Genomic DNA, 15,459 nt, shown 5'->3' on the forward strand with positions numbered 1-15,459 from the left:
TAAAAAGCATATTTAAAATACAGTTTATAATTATTTTTTACTTTTATTGATTTGTGCTTGAAATGGTGTAAAGGTAACAGAAGTGATTAGAAAGCACACACATATAATTCAGAGGAAGTTGCCCATCAAAAACAAACATTTTCAGTATTTATCTTTGAAGAATATTTTTTTCCATTTCCTTGAATAAAGATTTAAAAAGAAACAAAATACATCTGATAGGTAAATATGGAACAAAATAAAATGAACTGTCAGAAAGTAAGAATAACAACTTAAAGACATTTATTGTAGAAAAGACCAAAGCAGTAGCACAGTTGTTTCTGGTGCTTAGGTTGGGATGACTGTAACTATTCTTCTTTATAGTTTTCTGCATTTTTTAAAATTAATGAATATTATTATTTTATACATTTTTTTAAAGGACAAAAATCTTATTTGAACTGTGCAGTAATTTTTTTAAAAAAAATATGGCATAATACTAAATGGAAAAAAGACCATATTCAAGTTACGTATGTGTATGTACATGAAAACTGGCTGAAATAAAACAGGCAAAATGATAACGGGTTTTCTTTAGGTGGAAGGATTATAAGCAAGGTTTTTTTTCTCTTTTCATTACTCCAAATTTTTCTAAAAGTCAGATTTTATTACTTTTATAATTTAAAAGTAGAAAATAATTAGATGAATTATGAGAATGTGCTACATGCAAAACTTTATACTAATGCACATAACAAGCAAGGACCATGAAAACTCTCTTTCATCAACAGCTAAATGAACTTTCAGTTCTTGGTGATGATTCTCTCAGCTAAATTTTTTGAACAGTAAATGCTATTTCTTCAAATTTGAGAGAATGGGGAAGGAAAGTGTTGACTATGCAGTAGGTAAAAATTACATACTTTTAATGGATTGATGTTTTAAGAAAGGTCTCTAAAGTTTCTTTTTTCTTTGCATTTCTTCTCAAAAGTTATTTTACAAAAATCTTATGTGAAAGGCCACTGATCTATTCTTTTTTTCCCAACTTTCAGCTGGGAATGGTAAGGGAAGGCAATATGCTCTGAACACTATTCAGAAAACCAGTGATACACAAAGACATGGAAAAATGGGTCTAAAAAGGCTGAAAGATGAACAAACCCCAAGAAAACAGACAGACATTTTAATACATACAATTTAGAGGGGACCATTTCAGGTAAAAATATATCATCAGGACTTGAATTGTAAAAGAAAGTTTTCACTGTGTATTTAACATTTCAAAATCTAACTTTAAATGTTTCCCATGTTGAAATTTTTTCTCTCAGCATATAATTCAGATATGACTGTATATGCAGCTAAAGAAAATTAACACCAAATGGAAGGGAAAAAAATCTGTGTACATTATCTAAAACAAAGTTATTATTCCAATTCCTTTTACCAAGTGTCTATTTCTCAGCCATTTTATATATAGTATTACTTTCTCTTTGTTTTTCACGTCACGTTTGTGAACCATTTTAATACATCTAATTTTATTCTTACAATGAAATATAGAATTATCTGTTTATAGATAACAGAAGCAATTACATGATTTGTTCAAGGTAAAATAATCATGAAGCAAAAGGGCTAAGCCTCAAGTCTGTCAATACTCTGTCCCTACCCTCTTTCCCTTACCCCAAATATTCTGAGTCCCACCAGACCCTCACCTTGCAAACCAATACTTTTGTGCCCATTTCTTAACTAGTGACAATCTAATTAATCACTTTTGTGTTTCAAGTGGAAAATATAAAAATGGTACAGTAGGACTAATTTTAGGTTAAGGTGATACCCACTAGTGCAGGCATCATGGCAATTATTTCAATGCTGACAAGAAATGCGTGGGTACCTGTCTCATTTTTCTGATTCAGTTGCTGACAGTGCTCTAAATGAAGCTTCAGTTCTCTGTAAGAATTCTTTCCATTAAGATTTTAAAACCAGTTTCCCTTTCTTTCTCAAATGCATTATTATAACCAACCTTGTGTGGAGAGAACAGTGTTGGGGCAGCAATCTCTTTAAAAGACTTCAAATATAACTATCTAAACCCATCACAACTAGAAATAAGTAAAACATATTAGATTAAATAAACTCCTCCAAACAGAGCTTGCTAAAAGAAATTTACATTAGCTTTTCCCTCTAATTACTTTAAATATAAGTAGCCAAGATCAGGAAGCACTTTCCACTTACTTCATAGTACCACCCCTTTGAGTTAAGACGGGAAAAGGTTATTTGTGACAGTTTATTTTTAGATATTGATCATCTCATCTAGCTGCAAAGGGAATAAAAATAATTAAAGTTGAGTGAAGAATAATTTGAAGTACAGCATATTTCAAAGCATAACTATCATCATAACTGTTCAGATGAGATTTCTTGAAAGCCTCGTAATAAATGCATGCCCTAGATATTTTTTTAAAAAAATCTACACTTTGCTTATTCAAATTGGCCTCTTTTACTGGCAGTTTAAGTTTAATTTCCATCTTCAGATACTGCATATAATTCAAGTGAATGCAGTGATTAATGTGTGTATAATGACTGAATGAGACCATTAGATGGACATTGAGTGTAAATTATGTAGTTTATTTTAAAATATAGTATTTGTCTATGCTGTGCTCTCTTATCAAAGTAGTATTTCTTCAATGTACATAGCATTCATTTTTGTTTTTCTGATAACTCAAATTCATTTTAGAAAATTTGGAAAACACAGAAAAGTAGAGTCTAAATAAAATAAAGTAATTTCATTACCAAGAAAAAAACACTTAACTAGTTTATCTATCATCCTCATTCCTATTGCTATGATAGGTAACAACAGACCACAGAGCCCAGAAAAGCTTGGTACCAATGATAGGACATCATATAACAGTAGAAAAATAATGGCTTATTTAAGAGATGATTTACAAACACTAATATGTCATGCCTATATTTAAGTTTCCTCTAAAAGATACTCGTATGTTTTGTTAGCATTGTACATTTACATAGTGTTTCAGAAGTTTTGTTCACTTTCATTCTAGCATTGGAAAGTGGTTATGAGGGTCAATATTCTTCTTTAAACTAATGAATAAACTGAGATGTAAAGTAATGTATATCTCTGGATATTTCTGGGGTTCTTACATGAAAAGCAGTGATAGAACTGCAGCTTCTACACAGGAGATCAAATAAAAATGAGTAACAATTCAAACATTTAATTCTAAATGTTTCTTGGAAAAGTACAAACAACATGTGCTAACCACAGAGGATAACTGGGGCTCAGGTCAATTTATTTTAACAAATATGTAATGAGAGCCTACAATATATGAAAATGAGCGAGACACAGTTCCTGTCTTCAAGGCGTTCATAATCTAATGGAAGTCAGATAATTATTATTCCCAGCAGAACATAGATGAGATATGATATGCTATATAAAGTGAGTTTAAGGGATTTCTACCTCCGCCCATACAACAAAAAAGTTATAGTTAATTATAGACAAAATGGAATCATAAAAAATGCAAAAGTATACTGAAGAATAGAAAGAACAAAGAACAGATAGGAAACAGAAGACAAAGAGCAAGGTGGTATATTTAATCCCAACAATATCAATAATTACATGAAATACAAATGGCCAAAAGGGGGAAGGTACAAATAGTTGTGGGAAATAGTGAAAGTTTCATGAATGAGGTGGCATTTCCTGGAGGCCTTAAAAGATGGGACATAATTTTAACAGGCAGAGATAAAAAGAGATATGGGGCATGTTCTGAGGAGGCGTCACAACATAAAAAGGTGAAAATGGAAGATCTATTTTACCAACAATAAGTCTCGACATGAACTACAGTACAATTAAGATATATGGGAGTACTAAAAGATAAAACTGAAATTATGTTAGGACCATACTTGGAGCCCTTTGAATTCCAAAGAGATGAGCTTGTAATCAATTTGGAAATTAGTGGAAAATTTCCAAAAGTGACAAAATTGGAGCTGGGCTTTGGGATGACCAGTCTGAAAGTGATCGAGTCTGTACTTATCAGTAGATTAAATCAGGATGTCATGAAGATGTACTTTATTAAGAGAAACTTCATCTAATATTTTCTTTAAGGTACAACAGAAAAGACCTAGTTAAAGTAGATGAATTAAGATATTAAGTCAGGTACAAGTTGGGGTGGGGTGGGCAAGGCAAGAACCAAGAACACCCAAGTATAGAGGTTTTTGTTTGGAAGCATTTTAAAGGTGACATGGGAAACACGGCACATGATGGGAAAATGAGAGGAAAGTGGAAGAAACTGTGACAAATGTTATGAGCTACTAAACTTTTAAAAAACAGAAATAGGTAATGTTAGAGCAAAATGTTCTAAGAAGGACAAGGCATCTTCAAAACAGAGTATACAGTGGGTGCTGGGTACAGAAGGTCCTACATCCTGAGTATATTTGGAGTATTTCAATTATTTGGAGTAATTTTCATAATTCTATGTTGGGTCAAGATGGAATGTGTTTAAAAGTTCAACCTGTAAAAGCATATCTCTCTATTCTACCTCATGTTTCCTGATTTGTAAATAGCAAAACTTAAACGTATTATGCCTTGAAGTAAGATTCCTAAAAGAGTATGTTGAGCCAAATAGTGCATCTATTAAAAGGTCCCATTGAGAGCATGAACAAACTTCTGAGGACAATATCAGAATGGCATATGTTTTCTATGAAGGAGTTGTCAATAGCAGGTGTTCATACATTCTGGAAACAAAAACTGAATCACTGTTACCTAGATAGCAGGTTCTTAAAATAGTGGAACGGGTGGGTTAGTCATATATGGCATAAACTGTACTTCCACCACTGCACAATTCTCTATAGGAAATCTTAATTCACTGAAAATCATTCCAGCCATTCTTCTGAATGTAACATCTGAAGGTCAGAGGGACAAAGGTATGCTCTGGAGCCCGTGAGTTCTAAATGTAGAAAACTCTCCATTTCTGACCTCACTCTACTTATATACATCAAGTTAAAAGAAAGGTAATTTGTTCCCCCAAGAACACTTTGTTTATCTACTTTTGATATGGGAAAACATTAGGTATGTATGAATTAAGTGGAAATGAATACACCTGACTACTCTCCTTCAATATTATCAAGAAAACTTATCATAGTTACCATTTAGAATTGCAGTCTTGGTTTATAAGGTAACAAAGAGTTGGCTAACTACTCAAAAGTAAACCTTAAATTGGCCATCCAGATCCAGATGTTTGAAGACACAAGAAATAAAAAACACCCACTGTCTGTCATACCTATGCTTGGAAATGAAGTTATTTTGGAAATTTGACATGAGATGGACTGCATTCTCATAGAACTGACAATAAGTATGAGTTTCTCATGTATGACAGGTTGAAAAATAAGCAAACTTTTAATTCCCGTTTAATTCCATGGTATTTCAATTGTCTTGGTCTCATGTATAAATGAAAAGCTTAAATAATACACATAATAAGTTATCACACATCTTGTCATATAGCAGATAAGTGTTAATAATTATTATCTTATTATGAGTGTTTGTATATAGATTGTCACTAAGCACATATCCAGTATTAATCTATACAGTACAATAGACTATATACTGAAGTATTTAAATCTACATTAATAAAATTTCTTATTTCTTTGAGAAAATACAGGCAATACTAGAACCTCTTAATTATCCCTGGTAATAAAGGACAAGGAATAGAAGGATACATTAAGTCATCAATTTCCCCAGTAATCTTCCATATCATCATATTTCATCCTCTGCTTTCCCTATTTCTGCATCATTGGATAGGCTCACAAATAATGGCAATCAGAGAGAGCAGCAATGGGCTAACATCGGTCTTACACAGAGTGGTGGCTATAGGCCTCAGGCCTTTCAGGTGTGTTTTGTTATTAGAGTTGAATAAATTCTTGCAGGATACGAACTAGTCAATTCACCCCTCTACCACTTCTCCATATCTCATGCCAGGCTTGATTCAAACATTTTTATATTAGTTGCTGCATTCCTGAAGGCATTTGATTTGGGGATCCCTGATTTAGATAATATTCAAAGTAAAAATATAAGGTCATGTAAGTGTGGATCACTGTTAAAGGTTATTATGTATATTTATTTGTATGCTTACCTATATAAGTGCAACTAATAGCTGTACTGATAAGGAACTAATAGTGTCTTAGAGCAAAAGTCTCAGATTGTTAGCCAAATGGGGCAATTTAATTTTGTGAAAGGCAATACAGTCAACCTCACCAAAAGTGTGAGACTAACACTTATGAACTTATTATAATGGTGCCTCTAGAGGTTCAGTTTAATTTTACATCTTTTGATGAATAAAATCCTTGTTTATTGGGCAATATGAACAATTTTCCAATGAATAATTACATATTTGGTTTCTTTAGAACCATTTGTCTTTGAACGAGATACTCCCAAATCAATATCTTATAAACTCTTGGTAAACAGGAATACTTCTCATTGATAGACTATAAAATAACTAATAAATTAACAGAAGGAAAGTTTGTCTGCTAGTACCTGTTGCACAATTGTTGTCAGTTCCAAGCAGAGCTGTATGACATTATTCCTTGTAACTGAATAGTCTGTGACAGCAGCAAATGGTGACCTATGAAAGAAAAAGAAAAACTGTGATTAACAGGAACAGCTTTTGAAAGGTTCCAAAATACAATAGCCTAAAATAAGATTTTGAATAATAGGAAATAAATTGTTCTGAAGTTTAATAGTGATAAAAGTATTCAGGATATATTTAAAGAAAAAAATTGAGGAAAATGCTTGGAAGAAAATTAAATTCTAAAATATAATGTTGGCTTTTCATCAAATTTCTCTTTTTTTAGTTCTTAATATTTAGAAGTTCTTTGATACTTCTTAAAAGGTCTCTTCACTACATTTAAAATAAATCAACAAAAAAAGGAGTACATTAGGCAAAGAGAACACTTTAGCTTACTTTCAAATGAAGCGAAGATTTTGAGAACAGTAACTTCTTGAAATAATTACCATTAAGAGCTAGCAATAATGATACCTAACACCAAGGACTTACTATGTGCTAGTTACTGTTCGAAACGCTTTACACGTACTAAATAATTTTCACAACTCTTATAAGATAGGTACTATTATTATTCCCATTTTACAGATGAGAAACCTGAGGTAGAGAAATGTTAAGTGACAACTAGAAAGTGCTGAAGCTAGTTTTCAAATCCAGGAACTCTGTCTCCAGAACCCACCGCACCCCCCACACACAAACACTAATATATTGCCTCCATGAACTTACCTAGATTTTTATCATGTACTAAACCAATAATTCATGTCACTTCATATCCTTTTTAAAAGTTGGTATATAAAGAATATATATATATATATATATATATATATATCATATATATATGTGTGTGTGTGTGTGTGTGTGTGTATGTACGTGTGTATGTTTGTGTATACCGGGGGTACCAAAAAATGTATACAAGTGGACACTTAGCCAGCATTGCTCAAGCAGTAGTTCGCTGTAATCAGAAGTGTCTGGACACTGATGGTAACCACTTTGAGCACCTCTTGTAAGTGCAGAAGTCAAAACGTGACTTGTATTCATCTTTCGTTGTCAGTATATATCGAGTATTACAATTTTAATACAGTTTTTTCCTGTCTTAAAATGTGTATACATTTTTTTGGCACCCTATGTACGTATGTATGTAGGTATGTATGTGTATGTATGTATATGTATGTGTGTGTATATATTCATATATATATATAAATGTATACATACTGGTATAAGGCCTATATTTTCAAGATTGTTTATAGACAGACAGCAGCAATCTTTCCTAGCAAGCGTTTTCTGTAGGACACAATGAAAGGCTTTCCAAGCCACCAAATGAATTCACAGTGTCTTTCCATTACTTCTTATCCTCTCTGTGAACACCAAAGGTTTTTGTGGGGCCAAAGCTTATGATTTGAAAGGCCTAGTTTAAGGAAAAGAAAACAAAATCACAAATATAAAAAAAGATATGAAGGTAAAAATTTAGTCAAGTTACTGGAATCTTAGTGCTTTAGATCTCTATTAATCCACTTTAGGCAATTTACTGGAAATGCTTATATATAACTGCTTCCTGGTTAGAAACTGAATTTGTCTCTTTTCTACAAAACTTTACAACTCAAGCACCTTCCACTGTCACAGGGGTTCATATAAGAGAAAGTTCCTTTACTGGTTATATTTTTAAAAAACAGATTTTTCACTTACATATTTTTTTATTTTGGCTATTCTAATAGGTATGTAGTGGCATATCATCATAGATTTGAGTTTCCTCAAGTTATATATATTCCATATTTATGTTATATATTATCTATATCTTATCATTATCGATATTTCCTGAGTAATTTTCTAATCCGTAATGATGCTGAACATCTTTATATGCGTATCTGCTCAAGCCCTTTGCCCGTTTTCTATTTGGAATCTTGGTATCCTTACTATTCAGTTTAGAGAGTTGTAAATATATTTTGCATGCAAGTCCTTTGTAAAACAGGTGACCTGTAATAGTTCTCAGTTTATGACTTGCCTTTCCATCCTCTTAAATGGGATCTTTATCAGATCAAAAGCTTTTAATGAGGCCAAATTTATTGACAATTTCTTTTTTGGATTGCACCTTTAGTGCGATGTCTAAGAAATCTTCTCTGAACCTAAGTCATTTTTCTTCTAAAAGTTTTATAATTTTATTTTTTACATTTAGGTCTATGATCCATTTTTGAGTCAATTTTTGCATAAGGTGTGAGGTACAGGTTGAGGTTCACTGTTCCCCTATGCCTATGCAAATAAGTGTTCTATCACCATTTGTTGAAAGACTATCCATTCTCCACTGAATTGCTTTAGCTCCTCTGTCAAAAAGCAGCTAACTATACTCATAAAGGTATAGTTCTAGACGCTCTCTATGTCTATCCTGCCACCAGCACCACAGTTTTGATTACTGCAGTTATATAATACTTAAAATCAGGTAATTTCTTTTTCAAAATTGATTATCCCAGTTTCTTTGCTTTTTAATATAAATTTTAGAACCATATTGTATGTAGCTATAAAAAAAATCCTGCTGGGATTTTTATGTGAATTTCGTTAAATCTACAGGGAGATTTGAGGAGAACTGACATCTTTACCAACCTGAGTTTTCTAATACATGAACACAGTATGTCTCTCCATTTATTTAGGTCTTGCTTTCATACATCAGTGTTTTATAGTTTTTACATATAGATCTTATAGAAATTTTGCTAAATTTATATGTAGACATCTCATTATTTTTGGAGCAACTATAAATTGTACCATGTTTTTAATTTTTGTTCTCAATTGTTCATTTTTAGTATATAGAAATATGATTAATTTTTGTGTATGGACTTTGTATCCTACAATCTTGCTAAATTCACTTACTGGTTCTAAAAGACATTTTGTAGGTATCTTGGTATTTTCTCCACACAGACACATATTATCTGCAAGTAGGGAAGTTTTATTTTTTCCTTTCCTATCTCCACGTCTTTTTATTTCTTTTTCCTTACCCTCTACACTGGATATGACTTCCAATACATTATTAAATAGCAGGTGAGAGTGGGCAGCCTTGCCTTATTCCCAATCCTAGAAGGAAAGCATTCAGCCTTCCACAATGAAGTATAAGGTAAAACAATTAGATCTTCAGATTTACTTAATTGAATTTTATTTTTTAACATACCCTAACTCTTATGCCTTAGATACTTTAAAAGTTTTCAATGATATAAAGATACATCCTTGATCTCTTCAAAATAGAATGGTCTTGAAAGGTATTTCAGAAACAATCAGACTCAGGTATTTATTCTAAAAATGAGAGAAAACAATAAACTTCCACTGTAAGTAGCAAAATAAACTTCTATAAATAATACTTTCAAACATTTTTAATGATGTTATCGTACAAGGTGATACACAAAGTGATCTGTACACCTGCAAGTATAGATTGATTTGGCAAAGCCATATAAAACTGCAAGAAAGATGAGGTGTGAAAAACAGCAGGATGTAGGTTAAAAATAGGCAAGTAAACCATGCATTGAAAATAAACAGTAAGCTACCAACTGTGATTCATCTCTGAGGTTTTTCCTCTGGGAAAGTTTGCTGTTTCATTCAGGTCAATATTTAAAATGGGAGGAAAAAAGGAATTTGGTTAGCCTTAGATTTTATTTTCATTAAGAAATGTAAGGAGCTGGTTTTTGAAAATAAATCTTATTGAATGGAAGCCCCACTGAAATTGGAGTGTTCATGAATTGCAAATATTTTTTTCCTAGCACCTTAACTCTTAAGTCTTAATTCATACGTTTTTCAATGGTATTAAAAGATTCCTCATTGATGCCTTCAAAGTAGAACGATAAATAAACTTTCCATAAATAAAATTCTATATAGCAATTTGAAGTATCAAGAACAAAAACAGAAAAGTGGTACTCTTTAGTATTTGAAGAGAAATACCAATGTGCAAATAAATGCTTAGATATGCTGCATTCCTAAGAATCACTTCCAAAATCCTTAAGAATTAGTCAACATTCAAAAGGAGATGTAGCATAATGTTCCCTAGGTCCATCCATGTCATTGCAAATGGCAAGATTTCATTCTTCTTTATAGCCGAGTACATTATGCTAAGTGAAATAAGTCAGTCGGAGAAAGACCAAATACCATACGATCTCACTTATATGTGGACTCTAAAGAACTGAATAAATGAACAAAGTAAACAGAAATAATCTCAGATATAGAGGAAAAACTGATGGTTGCTAGATGGGAGTGGGGTGGGGATGAGGAAGAAGGGGAAGGGATTAGACAGCATAAATTGGTAACTACAATATTGCCACGGGGATATGAAAGACAGTTTGGGGAATATAATCAATAATGTAAAGATTTTGTAGGGCGTCAGATGGGCACTTGTCTTATTAGGGAGACCACTTCATGGATGGTGTAGATGCTTGAAGCTGAAGCTGAATAATATGGTATGTCAACTATAATTTAATATATATATAGTCACAGGATATGGAGTACAGCATAGGGAAGAGTCAATGAAATTGTAGTAGACATACACGATGCCAGAGGGGCAACAGATTGGGGGATGGGAGTTATCACTTTGTGAGAGGTGAAATGTCTAACTATTACATTGTTTTGTACACCTGAAACTAATAATAAATAAATAAAAATAAATTTAAAAAGGAGATGTAGCATGAAAAGGGAATGTGATAAAGGAGAAACAAGAAGGGCTTTGGTATCAGACAAAAATAGATTCAAATTATAATTTTCATACTAGATGAATGACTTCAGGGAAATTACTTAATGTCTCATGTAAAATGGGGATAATAATACCTGCTATGTGAGAATTCAGTGAGAACACATGTAAAGCATCTAGTTCAGTATCTACAGTTAAATATTTTCACTTATCTATTTTTTTATTAGTTTCAGGTGTACAAAACAATGTAATAGACATTTCACCCCTCACAAAGTGATAACCCTCCTCCCCCAATCTATTGCCCCTCTGACATCGTATATATCTATTACAATTTCATTGACTCTATTCCCTATACTGTACTTCATATCCCATGACTATATACATATATATATTTAATTATAGTTGACATACAATATTATTCAGCTTCAGCTTCAGGTGTACAGCGCAGTGATCAGGCATCTACACCATCCATGAAGTGGTCTCCCTAATAAGACAAGTGCCCATCTGACACCCTAGAAAATCTTTACATTATTGATTATATTCCCCAAACTGTCTTTCATATCCCTGTGGCAATATTGTGGTTACCAATTTATGCTGTCTCATCCCTTGCTCTTCTTCCTCATCCCCATCCCCTACCCGTCTAGTAACCGTCAGCTTTTCCTCTATATCTGAGACTATTTCTGTTTACTTTGTTCATTTATTCAGTTCTTTAGATTCCACATATAAGTGAGATTATACGGTATTTGTCTTTCTCTGTCTGACTTATTTCACTTAGCATAATGTTCTCTAGGTCCATCCATATCATTGCAAATGGTAAGATTTCATTCTTCTTCATTGCTGAGTAACACTCCATTGTATAAATATACCACAGTTTCTTAATCCAGTCGTCTACCGATGGGCATTTCAGTTGTTTCCAAGTCCTGATTTTGACTTATTCTTTCTTTTCCTTTCTCCTCCCTTCAAGTGACATAAAGTAAAAATTGCAATAGAAACTTATCATATTGCAAATTCCCCCCAAAATGTAATAAAATAAAATTGCATGCAATTTCCCCCCAAAATGTAACAAAAAATTTAATGCCAAAGAATGTATTGCTTTTTAAAAATTAAGCCAGTTGCTTTGCATCAAAATAACCACATTTAACCAACAGAATTATACTATAGTGTATACTAAAGGAATAAACTAAGGTTAAAGACTCAATGCTTGAATATCTGATTGCAGTGGTCATTTTAAACTCTCCAAATTAAAACAAATCTACACTGACAAATCAAAATATTAAGAATTTTTGGTCAACATCAGTTCTATGGAACTTTTAGAATTAAGCACTTACATTAAGTTCTAAGCTCTTTAAAAACAAACAAAAATAACAAAGACAACACATATTCTTAATCTTTTATAAAGAAAGCATAGACAGATTAGTTCTGTTCTAGAACTTAAAATGAAACAAACAAAAATATTAACTGAATTTATTTAGAGAAGAGTTAGAGACTTAAATCAAGATTCTGCAAGTTACTAACAAATTTTGTTCATGTTTATCGCTTGATATTATATAAAGGGAAATAAACTGTATATATTTCTCATGTGGCTTTGGTGAACAAGGACAATGAATTATAGAATATCTGCGCTTAAAAGAGAGTTTCAAATTGTAGGTCTTATAATCTTATTAAAAAAATAGAAACAGAGGTTAAGTTCAAGGTTACCCAGGGCTTGAGGCAGAGCTGAAACTCAATTCCTCATCAGCCCCTGGCTCTTTTATACTACATCAGGATGTATTTCAGCAGAGATTCACATTAATGGTCATGGAGAATACTGCTCTTTTGGCTTTTCTACCATTGATTGTTTTGCTTCCTGTGTAGTTTGCAGGACACAATGCAACAAGAGGGTGTGAGGAGTGTTGTCTTGCTCTTTTACTGCTACCTAAAACATTTTTTTCTTTGAAAGGGATAAAAATATACGTTAAATACAAACCCACTAACGATCTCTAATAAAAGTCTGGGCTATGAGTCAAGAAAACAAATAGCCTAAACATTTTATCTGGCACTTATAAATAAAATCCTATTATATTTAAATCGATTTTGGGACCTTCTGAAATGTATATTAGCCAAGAAGCAGTTAAAATATTCATACAACCTGTGGCAAGAGGAGGAAGCAAAGTCAAGCTCCCAAATATAGAAGTAGGACTCATCACTTGCCTTTCCTCTTTTCCATCACCACTAAAAGATTTAAAATGTATGAAAAGGAGAAAGTTAATATGATACAAAACTTGCCTGAATGACAAAACATTTTACAGAAAAATTTCTTCAAAGAGGAGTTCTCACTTACTTTTAACTCACAACCAATTCATGCATTCCAGTTTTCATGAGTTCTAAGTATAAACACTAAACCATTTCTGATAAGGTCACATATATCCTGATTCCCTAATCTAACACATACCGTGTTTCCCCAAAAATAAGACCTAACCGGAAAATAAGCCCTAGCATGATTTTTCAGGATGACATTCCCTGAACACAAGCCCTAATGCGCCTTTTGGAGCAAATCTTAATATAAGACCCTGTCTTATTTTCGGGGAAACACAGTACTTCAGTCCTTACCCTGCCTAATCTCTCAGCAGCATTTGACCCTACTGACCACTTTCTTTTTCCCCTAAAACTCTTTACTTCCATCTTAAATGTTCTCACCAGACACACAAGGTAATTAATTATGTGAGGTGATAACCCTAATTGTGGTAACCATTTTGTAATATATATGTGTATGTGTATCAAACTATCATGTTGGACACCTTAAACATACACAATGTTCTATGTCAGTTATATCTAAATAAAGTTGGAAAAAATAAAACAACACTAAAATCTCAATTAAAAAAACAACCAACCAACCAACCAACCAACAAAAAACTCTTTACTGCCTTTGCTTCCATGACATCACTCTCACCTAATTTTCTCCTACCTCTCTGGTTATGCCTTCTTATTTTTTCCATCAGCTATACTTCTCATCATCCTTCAGTTGATGGTTCACAGAGGTTCTTCCTCAACCCAGTTCTCTTCATTCACTCAAAAATAGTTTTTGAGCATCTACTATAGGCCAGGAATTCTTCTAGAAAATTGTGATATCACTGAACAAAGCAAATGAAAATCCCTACTGTCTTCAAGTGTACATCATATAAAGAGTAGTCAGACAAAGACAATAAGAATAATATTAAGTAAATTATGCAGTGTGTTAGAAGCATGTAAATGTTATGGAAAACAAATAGCAGGATAAGAAGAATCTACTCCATGACTCTCCTTAGACTACCATATTAATGTATCTACAACTTCAATAATCACCTATATTTTAACTATTCCCAAATCTCTACCAACCACATATCTTTTATGAGCAGCATACTCTAGTCTAAAGACCTTTTCATTTGAATATTCTCCAGCCATCACAATTTATCATGCCTGACACTCAACTCAACACTTATCTTCCACCATAACCCACTTCTCCTACCGTGTTTCGTGTTTTCCCCGAAAATAAGACCGCGCCGGACAATCAGTTCTAATGCGTCTTTTGGAGCAAAAATTAATATAAGACCCAGTCTTATTTTACTATAAGTAATATAATATATGCTATAATGTAATATATAACATTAATGTAACACTAATGTAATATAATATAATATAATATATAATATAATACAATACAATATAATACCAGGTCTTATATTAATTTTTGCTCCAAAAGATACATTAGAGCTGATTGTAAAGCTAGATCTTATTTTCGGGGAAACATGGTAGAAGATTTTAAAGTTGATCACAAAGGTGTCTTTTTTCCCCCTTCCGAGTACAAATTTCATTTTTATGATCAAAATGTTAAACTGCTTTTCATTTAATTGATCACCATGGTATGATGTAACACAAAATAAGCATTTTGAGAACCTTTGCAGTAATGAAAGCAAAACAGATGATTTAAATGATTTCCTTCAGGTTCTTTTTGTCACATTTTTTCTTCCTATGAAACAAGCATAAAACATCCTTGATGGACTTCATGGATTGCTATGTGTGTGTCTACATGTATTTGTGTGTGTGTGTGTGTGTGTGTGTGTGTGTGTGTGTGTGTACTCGTGTGTTTGATGTGAATTGGCATTTACTAAGAACATCTTTTTAGATAATAAAAATAATGCCACTATAAAACATTATGCAACATGATAAAATTTCACAAACTATTATAGTGTTCTAGAAGCCATTTAAGTGATTTAATAAACAGCTATATCTGCCATTAAGAAGTAAAAATATTCTCTAATCATCCTATTTATTTATTTAACG

At 32.5% G+C, this 15,459-nt stretch overlaps 1 protein-coding gene across 6 annotated transcripts in view; it reads right to left on the minus strand.

Moving 5' to 3' along the window:
* CNKSR2 (connector enhancer of kinase suppressor of Ras 2) overlaps nucleotides 1-15,459 on the minus strand; it is a 296,636-nt gene that overhangs the window by 203,548 nt on the left and 77,629 nt on the right. For all 6 annotated transcript variants that reach the window (XM_033106612.1, XM_033106623.1, XM_033106633.1 and 3 more), the window contains exon 4: nucleotides 6,485-6,572. In XM_033106612.1, coding sequence (XP_032962503.1) covers nucleotides 6,485-6,572 — 88 coding nt within the window. The remainder of the gene's footprint in view (nucleotides 1-6,484; nucleotides 6,573-15,459) is intronic.

The sequence above is a fragment of the Rhinolophus ferrumequinum genome, chromosome X, assembly GCF_004115265.2.
Source record: "Rhinolophus ferrumequinum isolate MPI-CBG mRhiFer1 chromosome X, mRhiFer1_v1.p, whole genome shotgun sequence".
Lineage (NCBI taxonomy): Eukaryota > Metazoa > Chordata > Mammalia > Chiroptera > Rhinolophidae > Rhinolophus > Rhinolophus ferrumequinum.